We start from the raw sequence: 17,592 nt of genomic DNA on the forward strand, positions 1-17,592 counted from the left end.
TCCCCACCCTGAGCACCAGCTCCACAGCTCCCATTGGCTGCAAATAGCAGTGTGCAGAGCCCCCTGGCCACCCCTGTGCCTAGGGGCCGGAGGGACAGGCCAGCCACTTCCAGGAGCCGCCTGAGGTAAGCACTGACCGGCTGGAGCCCACACCCCAACCCCCTGCCCCAGGTCGGAACCACCTCCCACTCCATAACTCCCTCCCAGAGCCCACACCCCACACTCCAACCCCTGCCCGAGCCCTGAGCCCCCTCCTGCACCCCAAACCCCTCATCCCTGGCCCCACCGCCAGCCTGCACCCCCCATCCAGAGCCCGCACTCCCTCCCACACCGCAACCCCCTGCCCCAGTCCTGAGTCCCCTCCCACACTCCAAACCCCTCAGCTCCAGACCAGAGCCACCTCATGGCCCCCAAACTCCTCATCCCCAGCCCCACCCCAGAACCCACACCCCCAGTCAGAGCCCACACCAGCTCCCGCACCTCAACCCCCTGCCCCAGCCCGGAGCCCCCTCCTGCACCCTGAACCCCTCATTTCTGGCCCCAACCCAGAGCTGGCACCTCCAGCCAGAGCCTCACCCCCCCTACTGCACCCTAACCCCCTTCCCAGCCCAGTGAAAAAGAATGAGGGTGGGAGAGAGCAAGCAACGGGGGGATGGATGGATTGTGGGGGGGCCTCACAGAAGGGGCAGGGAGCAAGGCAAGGATGTTTGATTTTGTGCGATTAGAAAGTTGGCAACCCTACCTTGAACCCAGGTCTCTGATGTGAGTAGCCTAACCACTGGGCTATTCTGGAGCAGGTTGCTCTCCATGTCTCTTGTTGAAGCTGTTCCACTTTGTATAAAAACACTTACATAGGCACTGGGCCAGAGACACAATGACTAGTCTATAGTTTACTGGCTCGCACACTCTCCTGGGAGACCTAGGCTCCAGTTCCTGCTTCAATTAATATTTAAGTGTTTTGTACAACGTGGAACAGTTTCAGCAGGAGAGACGGGGCCCCACTTAAGAATATTCATAGCCCAGCAGTCAGGGCATCTCACCTGTGAGGTACGAGACCTGCGTTCAAGTCCCTGCTCCAAGTCAGGCAGAGTAGGGATTGCAGGTGAGTGCTCTAACCCCTAGGCTAGCAATTGGGTAGAAGGGAAGCATAGGCACCTCTCTCCACTCAACCTATGTAGGGCCTGGTCTGGTAATTATACTCTAAGAGGGCCTCTGAAAATGCTATTAGATTGGGCACTGCAGGCGAGATAGGTGGGAGAATGCCCAGGTTGAGGATCCCACTGGCTTAGCCATAAGGTAGGTGCTACACAGCTGAATGGCCTCAGGACTTGCAGGGGGGTATGTATGAGCACCAGCAGAAATTCAGGTGCCTAGGGGACTTTACCAGTAGAAACAGGTGCCGACAGGGTTAGGCAAAAACTAAGCAGGGGTTCTGAGCATCTAAATTTTGAACTTAGGTCCTTAAATCCCTTTGTGGAGCTAGCCCTGTGTGTCTAAGGTTAGCCACTCAGAAACCAAAGCACCCCAAATTAGAGGCCACTTCTGAAAATACAGGTCTTAATTTTGCTGTTTCTTTCTTTCTCCATCTATAAAATGGGGAAATATTTTCCTAATTACCAACAGTATTGTGAGAATTAATTAGCTAATATTTGTAGTTGCTTTGAATACGTGTGAAAAACTTTGCACAACAACTACCACCATGCAATCAGACTCTGCCCCCCACTTTCAATGAAAATATTATCAGATATTACCATTACTACTTCTACAAGGTATTAATTGAAGTCTTCTGCATATTAACCTTCAAAACAATAAGGAGGGAAATTTCTTTCATTACTCAGTCTTCTGAGTGCCCCTTTTCTTCCAAAAAAAAGACCCAATAAAAACAGCCTAGTAATACAAACACTCATCTCCTCAACTCGTCTGTTTTCATCAAAAGGTTTAAACTCAGCAATGGAATTTTCACAGTGTTCTTTGATTACAACACAGAAAAATGCTGAACACTAAACCCTGTCAGAGCTCAAAGCCATCGCAGGAGACTACTCAGCAGGAGAACATCATAGATGGCTACCCTCTAGGGAAGGCCACGCAAATGAATTACAATCTAATAACTTGTACTATTGGGATTTCTGTACATGCTAAGATATTTAATATTGTTTCCTTGCCTCTCTGTGCAGCTCTGCTTAATGAAGAGCTGCCATACCACGTGGAGGCAACCTCTGGCTATTTAATTCCCCTGCTTAAGCATGATCACAGGTATAACATCACAGCTCCTATTCTTCAACGTCTCCTATAATCAAGGGGTCAGGAAGGCCTGTTTCCTCATTATCTCCTATCACTTTATAAAAAGCTATCAGGCTCAATTTGGAGGAAAATCTGCATAACTAAAAAGCATTTCTATTTTTAAATAGGGGAGAATCCTGCCTGTTCATCTGAAGCCATGACATTTTCTATCTATCTTTTAAATACCATGCTCATCACGATAGTACAGTTTTTGAGAGCCAAGATAGTTCCATTGCTGAGGGGCATTCAAGACACGGAGAGTCCATGAAAAGGGTATGCATCCCTGGGGCACTGAACAGGGGCTCTTTCTGTCTTCTGACCGCAGGGTTTTGGGTTAGTAGAGGGGAGAAGTAAAATCCAAGACTACACTGATCTGCCAGTCACTCACACATGCCTGCAGAGTGCGGGAGGAGGGGGGCATAGCTATGGTAGCTACAGCAGCTGCAGCAACCACAGAGAAGCCATTAGAGGGGAAATATTCCTTGCACACAGCCCTTGTGGGATAGTCCCAGTATGCAGCCCTGCTTCCCAATAATTGTTCCATAACAGGTAGCTCACAACTGTGTTTGAATAAACAAGCGACTTACAGCAGACAGCTCATCTCCTCTTAAATATTAACCTGTAAGTTTCCTTCTTTTACATTTCCTGCATGTGCTGTAAACCTGAAGGGGAAAAATGGCAGGTGAAGAGGAAGAGTTACACCAGCTCCACACCAGTTTCTCACTGGAGAAAATCCCGACACTTCTTACCTGCAACAGATGACTGCCTTGCAGGACAGTGCTAGGTCCAGGAAGCACTGCCGCACTTCAAACGAGAGAGCATACTTCAGAGTCTGGCCATCAATAATGAGAGCTATATCATTTTCTTTGCCCAGTGAATCTCCCAGGTTTGTACAGTGATGGGTCAGGGTTGCTCTTGTTGCCTAAAGTGCAAACACACACAAAAAGGAAAAAAATGTTTCTTTCCCTGTATTCCAACTGTCTCTCTAAACCAGCATTAGCATCCTTGACACATTCTCAGACTTAAAGGTGGGTTAGAATAAATGGGGCCTGGTTCTTCCATGGCTTTTGCCACTGCTTCCCCCTCAAAATATTATGGATTTTTTAAACTTCCCTCCCAGTGCCTACTCCAGAAAAACTTACATTTGGAAAATGCTTTCAGATCTACTGTTGAAAAGGGATACATGTTATTATTGTTTTACCATCTTCCCAAATGACTCAGTCTTCAGCTCTCAACCTTTTCCTCAGACTGTTAAGGTAGGAATCGCAGAAGTGCTTACACTGGTCTCTCTTCCCGTTAAAGGCAGAGTTTTACCACTGACTTCAATGGAAGCAGAGTTAGGCCAGTTCTGAACATTTTTGAAAATGTTAGTTTCTCAGGACCAAATTTTCCAACATGTGCATGTAAATGGTGTGTATTGTTTTGTGTGCGCAGAACTGCACGCATAGTTTTTAAAATGTAGCCCTCACTGTTTCACTCCTGGTTCAGGCTCTCTCAGGCCACCAGACTTAGATAACAAAGACTTTAATTAACCCCTACTCAAGCACGGTACTTTGATAAAGAAGATGCTCAGTAACTGACCGCTTATTAATCTACTACCAGATTCACAGTTCTCTTCCGTTTTTTTTGAAAATCAGTGGTTATGAATTGAAATTCACAGCATGTTGTTTCACCAGATTTACTCTAACAAAACAGCTCTCCAGAAGTGTGTCTACGTTATCTACTGGTTTGTTCAAGTTTTAGGGGAGTGGCTTTTCGGACATATTTGTAAAGTAAAGGGACAAAAATTGCCCATGGATCCTGGAAATCTGTGGAGAAAGGACTCTTCAGAGGCTGGGGCAGTCCACTGAAATGGTACTTGCCTGCATGCTTCTCCACTAGGCTCTCCTTTAGAAGCAAAGCTGATTTACCCCCTGCTTCCTGGTAGAATGGCTCAGCGTATACTTGGTCTATCCAGCTTCCATAGCTGAGAACACAGATGGCAAAGCTGAGTGCCTGACTACGCAGCATGGACTACATTGTTATTGCTTTTTTTGAAGATTGGATGGGGCTTCCCTCACAGACTGTGGCCTAGAAGGAAGGACTCAGAGTTGCCAACTCTCATGATTTTCTCATGCATCTCATGATAATTATTCTTTTCCTTAAAGCCCCAGCTCCTGGAGTCAAGTGGATATGTGATGATTTCAGTCTTCACTGTTAAAGAAAAAGTAAGTTCCTGGTCTTTGTGTCTGTGAAGAAAGCTTCCAAATGTGATCCCGGTGCACCCTAAAGGCTCAGAAAACATAAGGCAAACCAAAAGAACACCAAATCTATTATCTGTACACAATCGCATGAGTTGAAAGCCAATCTCGTTATTTCTGGGGAGCCGGATTCATGATTTTTGAACATTTGGGGTTGGCAGTATCGATGGTTTGATGCCTCCATTGCTTCCAGGGGAATTTCTAGCACCAACTGCATCTGACATTTTCTATAAGCAATGTCCATTCTGGTATGATCTCCAACACACAGTGTTGCAAAACAAAGTATCCTTTTTTGCTCATCCCAGAGCTATGAAAATTTAAAAACTGGTGCCAACTTAACTGTCAAATATGTGTCTCAGTGTATTCATGCTTAGCTGTGCTTCCTTTCTTTGTATGCTGGTCTACAGGAAAAGGTACCATTTCTGTCTATCTGATATGAACAATACTGGAGCAGGGTTATATCTGCCAAATGAAAATACTATATTTATGCCTCATTGTAATCCATTCATTGTTTTATGAAACCACATTTCTCCAGGGAGAGCTACAAATCCACAAGCAGTTGCTGAGTGCTGCATTTTCAATTTGCATCTCTGATTTAACAGACAGATGTAAAAAAAATAAATGTAGCCAAACTGCTCCCTACAGACTACACATCTGCTGGTACTGAAGAACACAAATTACTCCAGTTAAGTTCAGCATTAACATACAGTCAGGATTTCCCCTACACATTCACCTTATGGGATAATATGGCTTTGTGGTTGAGGTTAATCAAAAAACATATGGAGACCAGAACATCCACACCTTTTGGAAGATGGAGACATACCAGCGGACCAATTTTCTACAATAGGAGGTAAAATCAGTAAGACTCCTTCTACGCTACAAATTCAACTGAGGGTATGTCTACACTGCAATCAGATGTGTGACTGTAGCACATGTAGACATATACAAGCTAGCTTTGGTCCAGCTACCTCAAATAACAATAGTAGAGAAGCCACAGCAGAACGAGCATCAGCATTGGCTGGACACTTGAGTACACACCCAGGTTCCTGGGCTGGCTTGCATAAACACAGCTTCACTGTTGTTATTATTCAAGCTAGCTAGATTGAAGCAGCTCAGGTATGTCTACATGTGCTAGAATTACACCTCTGATTGTAGTGTAAACATACTCTGAGTTAGAGGCCCAGGTACACCACAGAAATCAATGACTGCTTAAGGGTAAATGAGGGTAGAAATGTCTTCTATCCCTATTATATATGCTGAAATGTTTTCTCATGCATCTTGCCACCAAATAAATAAAAAAACAATGACAGAAGTATAAGGGTTTTTTTTATGTATTACGGATTCTTCACTTCCTGTCCTAAACTGTTGCTAAGCTTCTGTGCACTGTGAAAACAGTTGACAAGCTTCACCCTAGAGGCTGGTGTGTTTTAGAGATGAATGAAGTGATTCATGTGTATAATTTATACATCAATTTGTTGTAGATTGCTGAGAGATCCCCTTGGATGCAAGGTGAAGAATACAGGTAAGACCGTCATAATTACATGCATACAGAATACACATACTGGCAACCATTATGATTTTCTGTGGGATTGCTGAGATCTTCAAGTTCCCAGCTAGACAAATAGATTGCAAATGTAAGTTTCTTCAATATTCTGAAATATCACATAAATCACTTTCTATTGGGATTTCACTTTCCAACTGAAAGCCATTCTATATATATGTAAACACAACCATTCCCACACAGTTTGCCAGACTGCTAACAATCCTGCAGAAGAGGGAAATGCCTGCATTGCACTTTAGAATAGTTTGATGTGAAATGGGAATGTCTTCTATTTCACGGATCTTTCCATAGAGTCAAATATGCTTGTAATATAGGGTTTTTTTCTTTTGCTTAACTGAGATGCTTAACTGAACAGAACAAAAGTTATTTCCACAGCAATCTAAAACAGAAACAGCCATGCTACCATTACTAGTGAAAATCTATTCCGGGATTTTGTTTTTTAGTTTGGTCACAACAAATATCATGTTGCAAAACTAATTTCCAGGACTTTGGCTTTGGCACAATTTATGGCTAAAGCCTGAACCATTTTTCAGGTGTGTCTACTAGAATTACACCTCTGATCGTTGGAGCCCTGGGTGCATAAGGACCCCAGTAATGAGCGAGTGTTGAGACAATATGGAATCAGTCAATGCTACACTCAGCTGATGCGGCAACTCATGGTGTCAGACACCATCACGTGATCGAGGGACATCTACCTAGAACACATCACTGGACATCAGCAATAGCAGGAGGGATGAGCTGGAGTGCCGACGAGAAGCACAGTTGGGAAAGTAACTGAAATACTTCCCTGATGGGTTGTATTTTCTAATTGGACAACCTACCCTAAATTCTCAATTACCGAGGGACAATCTTCACTCATTGGCAGCATTGTGCTTTCCACAACCAACTCTCAGTATAACTTTTCATGAGTGATGTACCCAAATACTTGGATGCTAATATCTAAACTGTATTGTTAAATTTATTCAACATTTGAATAAATGGTGATTATGGTGATTATGCACTATATGTATCTTATGACTTTTAAAACAAACCTTTTATTTGTGGATAATCTAAGCACGATACCCAGATGTACAGACACTCTTTTCTTAACCTATGTATAGTATAATTTTTTAACATTAGCTTTAATAAATATTTACACTAAAAGATTAAATGTAATAGCAATGGGAAAAGTGAGCATTTTGTTTATTTACCTATGGATCTCTCTACTATTTACAATCTGTTATTTTGAGTTAAAAATGTTTACAAATTATTAATAGTTTCCATTACAGCACCTTTTGTTCAAAGGTTTCTAAGTGCTTGTAAGAATGCATCTGTGACTTCAGAACAGAAAAACATGCTGTTCATTCTATCTTTAATAAGGTTGGCCTTCTTTAGACAGAAGAAAATACACCAAGGTTTCAAGTTATGTACTTTCACCAACTGATTATTTTCATTCACAACACTGAGTGACCTTGATATGACCTTCCATGAAGCCAGATAGCAAATACAAAATACTTAGTAGCAAGAGAGACATGGATGCTACATACTGTTGCTCGTCGGATGAGTAATGAGAACTGCCTGAAAATTAAGGCAGTATTTTGAGCCATCTCAAGTTCACAAACTGCCTGCTTAGTTAGCTCCTAAATGTCAGTGATTCGGTCAACAATTAATACAAATAAAAATGACCTGAAGCGTAAACATTTCCAGAAGTCTAGCCAAACTTTATCAGCCAATTTGCTGAGGTAATACTACCAAGGGACAGAGACATCTGTCTCAAATGATTTCTGAAACTTAATTTAAAGCAGTCTGAACCTGAATAAAAATTGCAGAGTCAGTAATTGCAGTATTAGCACATTTATATTTCTTTTTGTGTACACCTTTAATCGAGTCTGATGTGATGGAGAACAGCATTTCACAGTTCAAAGGCCAAATACATCCCTGCTGTAATGCCACTGAAGTCAGTAAGGGTGAATTTGTCTTGAATGAACTTCTTGGAGGTTGTTAAAACAGATAGATAAAAACAGTCTGTGACTGCATGTAACTTACAGGTAAGATTCAGGCATCCTTACTCACACTGAATAGCACCGGACTCTACAAGCAGCCCCACTGACGTAAGTAGCACTAATTGCAAGGTGAACTACTGCTTAACATGAGTAAGTGTGGAACAATCTGGGCCTAATTCAGCAGTCTTTCTGCAGCTTGGGAAAGTAAGCAGTAGTGAGGAGGGCAGATGGACCTGCTTGGAGGTTGGAAGTAGCAGGGGCTACTCAGTGCCAATACCTGAAGTCTAGAAGACCTGCAGGGACAGTCAAGGGGAGTGAATTTATGCTCCTTATTCACTTCTACGCCCCTCCATGGCAGCATAAACTAGGTCACAAACTGGCCCTATAGTACCCTGGGGAAGGCCATGATCTGATTTCAAAACAGGGGGATATAAAAGAAAGACGATACACTGAGTAAAACATTTCTCTGGGAGAATTAACTCTCTTGCTCCTGATTTAACAATAGGAATTGGGGAAGGGGGTGGGTCAGAAGGTAAAAGCAGCTGGGATGTGCAAGTTGACAGAAAGGGTGGATGTGGTGCTCCTGAGTAGTGAGGCTGAATGTAGAGCAAGAGAGGGGAGAGTAATGGCACGAGAGATGTCCAGTGAGGAGGAAATTGGAGGGCATGGCAGAGCAGAGAATGAGTAATGACACTTTGGAAGAAGCAGGAGAAGAAAGGAGGGAGGACAGGTGGAAGGTGGAGGGGGGAGTCAGGTGGGCAAAATGCTGACTGTCTGAAAGATCCTGCAATGCTATGCCAGCCAGCTGGGAGGAGTGAAGAGCTACTTAAAATGTGGCAAGAAGAGAGGAGCTGCTTTACAGCTAGCTTTCTATAATCCAAGGGGTCCAGCACTCCTGGGGAACTAACATGGCAAATCAGAACTAAGGAACCAATACCAAACTGGAACCAAAATCACAGGTTATACTGTGTTTAATTTTAATGTGTTGTGCTATTTGTACTGTATGGAGTAATTGTTAGCATGAGGGATATGGATTACTGTGTTCTATGCCTTCTTCATTTCTATTACTGAATAAACAACTTCCTCCATCAAACTGTAAGGAATTAGCTTTCAGACCTCATGGGAGGATGTGCTTATACTCTACCAGTGTACTCAAACTACAACAAACTCAGTTCAGGAAAAATGAAGGCATGTTTTGGGGAAGGATTAGCAATTTTGTCTACTATAAAAATTGTAGTATGCAATTATAACAATCTACAGTAATTCAGTGCACAGAGCATGGGTCTATTTTTGATGACGGCTTCACATCATATATGCAATAGCAAGAATAGAAATTCATGTTAACCCTAAGAACACCTATCGTTAGTATTCTAAGGATTCAGTAGCCGTTAAGAAAGATCATTCCTAAACATTTGCTTTTTCCATACTTGGAACGCATCAGAACATTCAGATCCTGAGCTTATAAACAGACATTTGAGAAGAGTGAAACTACCTCAGATCTCAGAGGATAATGTGGCAGCTCTTGATAAGTAAATTGCTGCACAGGTAGTTGAAGTTGTAATTAACTGTTTAAAATCCAGTAACGCTCCAGGTCCTAATGGGTTTTCTGAGGAGTATTCCAGAGCTCTAAAGCAAATGTTGGCCCCTATTTTATTTAATGGTATGTTACAGGGGAATGAGATTCCAGATTCATGGAAAGAGGCAAAAATTGTGATCATTCCTGAAGAAGGGAAAGATCTTACCAACTGTGCATCATACAGACTTATTTCTTTAATTAATGTGGGTGCTAAAATTTATGCCAAGGTGCTAGCAAACAGACTGTCACTCTTGTTCACTCTGACCAACCTGGGTTTGTTGCTGGTAGACATCAATCTAATAATATTGGAAGAACTCTGAATTTAATCTATATTGTTAATTTTAGCAACTCTTCCTGTGCACTGCTTTCTTTGGATACTTAGATAGCCTTTGACCGGTTGGTGTGGGAATACCTTAGACAGATTTTGGTAAGGTTTGGTTTGGGTAATCAGTCTTCTGTGGGCATATTGACTATGTATACTCATCCTCATGTGTCTGCTTTGGTTGATAGTCATTAATCCCTTCCTTTTAAGTTATCTAAGGATATGAGATGGGGTTGCCCTTTATGCCTTCTGTTTGCCCTGACAATGGGGCCATCTGCAATAAATGTGAGAAACAGCCCCTTAGAAAAGGGCATCAAAATGTCTTCTGGGTTAACTCAAAATAGCTTTGCATGCTGACAACATCCTGTTATATCTGCATGATCCAGAAGTCCCATTAAAATTATAATACAATTGGCTTTGACATTTGGGCAGGTATCGGGCTTCAAAATAAATTACAGTAAATCTAACATTTTAGGAATTAATATTCCTGAAAGGGTCAAAACAAACTGCTATCAGCTACATAAGTTTAAATGGGTAAAGAAATCTTAAAATATTTAGGAATAAATATTGTGAAGAAACAAATATCTTTTTAAGGCAAACTGCCCTTCACTATGGAATAAAATAATAAGGCTTGGAGGAATGGAACAAATATGAAATTTCTTGGCTAGGTAGGGTAGCTCTGGTAAAGATGAATGTCCTCCCAACATTGTTATTTTTCTTTCAATGCATCCTTGTTGGTATCCCTGACATGACATTAAAACTTGGCAGGATACACTATTAACATTCATATGGAACCATAAAAGATAAAGGATGAGTTCTAAATTCTGTTTAATCCTACCGTATACGATGGACTGGCGTCCCCTACTTTGGTTTATTATCATTATTATGCACCACAACTAAAAGATGTGATCAACTCAGTTAATAATAGACCATCCAAACACTTGGTAAAACTCAAACAGCACTGGAGCCCAAATACAGCTATTTATAGTAATCATTACATTAAAAAGAAATTTAGGTCATCAAAAAATAAATCACCCATTCATCCAGACCACTTTAGCAGTTCTGGACACATTTTTCAAATTTCCCGCTGCTTAGCCCTTCTCCCTTAGCCACTTTCTTTAATAATCAGGAATTTATCTCTAGAAATACCAACATGACTATTCGTTGTGAGTAAGAGCTGTGATTACTCAGTTTGGACAGCTATTCCTGGGTCCTCATTTGAAATCATATCAAGAGATATGTAATAATGTAAATAATTTAAAGCTCCCATATTTTCAATATTTACAAGTCAAACATTTTATGGTGAAATCTGGATCTCCTATCTAGACCTTTAGACACGTTTGAGGAGTTGACCCAGGAGCAAGCTGGATCAAAGGGTTTAAGTTCTAAAACATATGCAATTTTGACTGAAAAGATGTTGATAAGAAAACTCAGCTGAAAAGATGGAAGAGAGATTTGGATAAAGAAACTGATTGGGAACAGCGGATCTCTATCTGGGAAAGGGGATAAACATCTTTAATTTGTGTGGATCATGAAGAATATTCTTATAAGTTACTGTATAGACAGCATAGGATACCAGTAAATATCCATCATATTTTTGCTACTAAAGAGGTGCTCTGTTGGAGGGTTTCTGCGGGAAAAGGAACATACTTGCACATGTGGTGGTTGTAACCAGGAATTAGACAGCTTGAGGAAGAAATTATCAAAGCAATTCATCTTATAACAAAATGCCGGCTTCCTAGAGATACCCTGACCTGCTTACTTAATGCTCCAGTAAAAGATCTACATTTTAAACAGAATGACAAACTAATTTCTTTTTACTGTGAGGAACAAGATTTTGTATTGCACATAATTGGAAAAATGTGACTTTTCCTCCTTGGAATTGTGGTATAGGAAAATATGCACTGCCCTTGTAACAGAAAAGCTTTCATACTAAGTATGTACACAAGAGAAGTGCCAAAATGAGAATGAAATTCAGAAATTTGGTCACCCTTTTTAGTGTACTCAGAGGAGAAGGGCTCCCCAGCCAGCAAGCCATTATCTTTAGTCAGATTCTTTGAATATTAACCTGATCCTGAATAAGTAATAAGAAACGTATGATAAGAACATAACATAAGAACATGATGCAGTATGTTACAGTTTTATTGTAACTTTGACTTAATAAAAAGTAAAATACAAGAAAAGAAAGATAATTCCTCCTCTCTCTCCTCCCATCCCCTCTCTTGCCCCACCTCCCCCTAAGCTTTCTCTTGCTCCCAAATACAGAATATGACCTCTTTCACCCACCTGACCCACCTGAAGGGTTGAAACTGATTTCTACTCCCCTAAATGGATGGAGACAACCTCCCGTCCCTGCCCATTGCCTAGTTCTCTGCCAAGAAGTACTCTCCTCCTGCCCTCTGCTGTCTCTTGATGCCACCTGTACCACAGGCGCCGACTTCGTGGGTGCTCCAGGGCTGACTGCAGGACAGATGTTGTGACTCCTTCTCTGTCTCCCTTTCCTCTGCTAGCTGGTCAGTGCTCCCTCCCATTTGCTCTTTTCTTCCTCTCCCCTTCTGTGTCTCTTGTTAGGAAAGGAGAACCAGAGTACATGGTGGGTATTAACTGGCTAGTAAGTGAAGATGAGGAGAGAGACTCAGCCACTAACCTTAGTCAAACATGGAGAAATCAACAGGGAGTCCAGGGAGCCAAATAAGATGCCTGAAAAGTGGAGCCTCATGTCAAAAGCAACAAATCAGCCAGGCCTAGTAACAGCCATCAAGAGACAGCACCTAGGAGTCCTACCCAACATTTCAATCCCTGGCCACAGAGCCTCTTTCCTCTCTTTGTGCAGCAATCCCTGGGACAAATGTTCAATGAGCCAGTGTTCTATATCACAAGAGGTCATAAATCAGAGATATCTTCTCACCTAAGAATGTTTCGGGAAACATTTTATGTGGCACACTCTCCAACATCTAATGATAATCTGTAACCCAGCAATTTACACAGCAAAGTGGCAACTAATTCTCACAGCAGATAAACACACACCCTGGAAAGTGGTATACTCCTTTGTACAAAATTTGTCACTGATGTTAAAAAAAGTACAGGTGATTCCGCTCACGTATCCTGCTTTTATTCTACACTCACCAACCGGGGACCAGTCTTCTATTTTTCTTAATGCTTTAAAAGGGCCAATTTTACAAAGCTGAAAACAAGTATGAGTCAAATCAGTTGGGAAGAAGAATTTAAACAGCAAAACATAAATGATAATTGGGAATTGTTTAAGTACATTTTACTGGATGCCCAAAATGCTACAATCCTACTACTGAGAAAGAAGGCTGTGCTGTTTAAAAAAACAACTTGGCTTCGAGGGGAAGTAAATGCAGGTATAAAAAAAAAGATAACGAATGGAACAAGGTGTGAAGTTCATAGTAAATAATATAAATCAGAAGCTAGGAATTGTAGAAAATCTATAAGGGAAGCTAAAAGATACACAGAAAATCTATGGCCAGCAGAGTTAAGGGAAACAAGAAGGAGGGGTTTTTTAAGCATAAGAAACAAAAAACAGCTTACCAGTGGTATTGGTCCATTACTAGTGGAAATGGTAGAACTATCAATAATAATGCAGAAAAGGCAGAAGTGTTCAATAAATATTTCTGTTCTGCCTGAAAAAATGAACCTGCACATCCTGAAAGATTTCAGTTCTATCTTTACAGTTCATCCACAAATAGGGACTGGGGGTAAGGGTGGATCTCAAGAGGGAATATATTCAGAGCTCTCCAGTTATCAGTCACTAACCTAGTTTTTCTCCTTCATGAAATTGCCTGCACAGATCCCCACTCTTAGAGATTACCCATCACCCTATCCTAGGAGGAGAACTGAAGGTGGGATGCTATAATAAAACATCCCTGAAATGGGCATCAGACCTAACATTCAAATTACGACCTTGATCCACAAAAGAATTTGTGCATTCTAAGGGCTGGTATACACTAACGCTGTAAGTTGACCTAAGTTACGCTACTTCAGTTACATAAGTGACATAACTAAAGTCGATGTAATTTAGGTCCACTAACAGCGGTGTCTACACCATGCTATGTCGACAGGAGACGCTCTCCTGCCGACTTACCTTCCGCCTCTCGGGGAGGTAGAGTACAGACCTCGGGAGAGCACTCTGCCATCGACTTAGCTTGTCTTCACCAGACCTGCTAAATCGACACAGCTGCATCGATCATAGTAGTGCTGATTTAGCCAGAAGTATAGACAAGCCCATAGACTCCTATTGAAGTCAATGAGACAGCACACAAAAGTAAGGGTACCCTCCCCACACAAGGTCCTGATTCAGCGAAGCACTTAAGCACCTGATTTCAATGGGACATCAGGAAATACCTAAGTGTTTTGTTAAATCAGGGCTAAAGTTTAATTGTTTTAAATGCAAGCATAAGAATCCATTCATGCAGATCCCTTTGCAGGATTAGGGCCTGAGAGTGTAAAATTAATAAAGATGTATCTTAAGCTACAAGGAGTACATCTGCAAGTCTCACACATAGACAAGTTATACATATATGGCTGCGGAAGCTAACTGTGGTGGCATGATCTTTTTTTTCATTATTTACTGTTTATTCTGCTTTCTATTGGTGCTATGCACATAGAAAAGAAGATTTAAAAATCTAAATCAATCAGACAGAAACAATACATAAGTTTCAGGTTTTAGTTTCACTCCTGGGAGCCTACGTATGTGGTTTCAATAATTTCTCCTGTGGACAATTCCTTTCCATAATAAGTCTACCCTGCAGACATTTTTCCACCGTTTTAATTTTCCTACTGCTATTCCCCATTTTAACAAGTGACTTGCTCAAACTCTTGGTAGACCATTTAGTTGCAATATTGCTCTTAACATTTTATTTACCAAGAAGAAACTTCCTGAGGTTTGTACACTGTGTAAATGTAGTTTCATTCTGCAGATCACCATATGTTGAGGAACTAGGGCACTGTTATAAATCTTAGCAGCAGAGTACAATTTGTTGACAGGCAGAGAATTAGAATATCCTGAAGCAGAGTTCATGTGTGGTCTTCACTCTAGACCACATCCTGCCGTTCTGTATGAAACCTTGTAATGGCTTCTTTGTATTTTGCCTCTTTCTAAAGCCTCACAGAAGGACCCTGCCTTACCAGGGTCACTCAGTATCTGAAGGATAAAGCAGACACATTAACAACCCATAGGGTTCTACACAGATTATTAAAAAGAAAACGGCATTCCCTTTTGGAATTTAGCACCAGAAGGAATGCTATATAAAATTTCACACACAACTCTTCCATGTACCAAATTCAGACTTGATATAAGTGGGTACAACTCCATTGATTTCAATGGAGTTATACGTTCTTACACCAAATTTCAGGTTGGCTCATTACCTGTGATTTTAAAAAGCCAAATAATAAAAAAGTTAGAAAAACTAATAAAAGTTTAAAAAAGGAAATGATATGGACTTTGTGGCTTGGGAATTTTTAGCAGCTGCATTTTGCGTAGCACAAATGACAGTAGAAAAACCTGGCCCTATCTTCACAGAGACTATATTCACATTCCACATGCAGTTTAAGGCTCAGTGTAGTGGAGAATAGGGATTAAAAGCAGCCAAGCTAGGCTGATTGGGAAAGCAGCCACAGCTGTGGCCAGCTCAATTAGGGCCCAGCTGGCCCTTATAAGAGGTCTGGGGGCCAGGAGCTGGAGGAGTTTGTCGAGAGAGAGAGAGAGAGAGAAGGACCTGGCCCTGGCCCTGGCCGCCTGGGGAAAAAAGGTACTTGGAGTGGAGCAGGATTGGGGAAAGGCTAGAGGAGCTGGGGAGTTCCAGCCTGGCAACTCCCCAAGCTTAGGCCTTGGTAAAGGCCGATGCAGGTACTGGGGCTGGAAGGTGCAGCCCAGAGATAGGCAGAGGCAGTTGGTCCAACCTCCTTGCCAATGATCAGTGGCCAGGACAGACTGCAGTTTGCCCCAGTAAGTGGGGGCTAGATGATGACTGGCAGTAGCCACTGAGGCAAGGTGGGTTTAGAGGGTTGGGGGTTCCCCTGGGAGGGGAGACCCAGACTGTGGATTACTGCTGAGGGCAGAACCCCAAGGTAAAGGGGCACCTGGGCCCGGGAGGGACACAGGGGCCTGAGGCAGGTGAGCTACCAGCCAGCAGAGGGTGCTCCGAGCTGGAATCGAGCTGATAACCAGCAGGAGGTGGCACACCGGTGAGTCTTCGATTTGCTACACTCAGCATTGCCCCAGGTGAAGCAAAAGATCTGGAGAAGAAAACCAGTATTGAAATAGACTGGTTATGGTGGGTATCAAACAACAAATATTCTTTTTCTAGTTAAGATGGACAAAGAAAACACTGATTGTTGGGACCTGTGGCCTCCATTAAGCACATTGCTTACTAAAGATGAGAGCAACTATAGGCTGCATTTTGGCCACTCCTGCTTTAATATTTTGCATACCATTATCACATGTTCCTTTTTTTATCTTAATAGAGTTAATGTAAGAGTGATCTTCCAGGATGAACCTCTGTAACAGCTATTAAACTTGAGTTCCTAAAGTAAACTGTTCATATTGGTACCTGTTTACATACCATATCTATTATAAATCTTGGAAGGGTTGTTCAATTGCTGTAGTAAGAAGATTAAATGGCTTCTAAATTCTAATGAATTTTTCTTTCACCAGATAATTCAGCCCCAGAACTACTGTCATATTTTGTGTGATCATATAAATCACACAGAATCTGTAGCTCATTGTTCCGAAGGACACTAAACTGCCAACTGGACATATTTTACCAATATGAGGGATTTATTTTTTACTGCATTTGCTGTTTCCTGCCTACATCTGGATAGTGTGAACAGTTAAATGTGATACAATTGTTTGAATTTATTGGAAAAGTAAAGATTTTGGGGTTTTTTTCTGTTAAAGTGAAATGAGTCTTCCACAGAGTGCTGTGAAGAACAGAGGACTTAACTGCAGAACCATATTCAGGGAGACACTTTGCGGCCAGGTTTGAAACACTTTCCACTGTACCTTAACCATGGTTTAAAGGGTTCACCATCTGTTTGGTGAAGAGCATTTCACTTGAAGCTGTCTAGTTCCTGAGCCCATGGGACCTATGGACATCTGGCATAACGCAGTGTACAGTAGAGAAGGGATAATGAAAATAACAAAGGAAAGACTAAATAATGTTTAAACCAAAGCTAGCTGAAACAGAATATAAGTATTCAGGGCAGCACCTGTTGAACTGAGGATGCAGAGGAAATATTTTTTACAATAAACAGCACATGTTCCAATATCAGCCCAGAATAAACACCTCCACAAAACTGAAGTACAGTTAATTGCAGGCACAAATGACCCTACCTGATTTGCAAGACTAATCAAACCGTCAGATGTCTAAATTCTATAATTCCTGCCTGGCACCTAGAATTTGTTTGTGAAAGCAAAATTTCAAATTCAAAATTGCAGGCAAATTTCAAAAGTGTAGTCTTAAATTTTGATAAATAAAGGGTGAGATTCACATTGCTGCAAAGCCTGAATAATTGCAGGGATTGCAAAGAATAGACCTCTCCCTCATACCTGAACACATGCCATAAGGTCCATTGGCCATGCTCTTCTGCTCCCCTTCCAAACTGCCTTA

At 41.7% G+C, this 17,592-nt stretch overlaps 1 protein-coding gene across 7 annotated transcripts in view; it reads right to left on the reverse strand.

Annotated features, from left to right (window-relative positions):
* The window catches only part of ATP8A2 (ATPase phospholipid transporting 8A2), a 692,754-nt gene that overhangs the window by 375,108 nt on the left and 300,054 nt on the right, over positions 1–17,592 (reverse strand). For all 7 annotated transcript variants that reach the window (XM_073340296.1, XM_073340286.1, XM_073340306.1 and 4 more), the window contains one exon: positions 3,030–3,202. In XM_073340296.1, coding sequence (XP_073196397.1) covers positions 3,030–3,202 — 173 coding nt within the window. The remainder of the gene's footprint in view (positions 1–3,029; positions 3,203–17,592) is intronic.

The sequence above is a fragment of the Lepidochelys kempii genome, chromosome 1 (genome assembly GCF_965140265.1).
Source record: "Lepidochelys kempii isolate rLepKem1 chromosome 1, rLepKem1.hap2, whole genome shotgun sequence".
Classification (NCBI taxonomy): Eukaryota; Metazoa; Chordata; order Testudines; family Cheloniidae; genus Lepidochelys; species Lepidochelys kempii.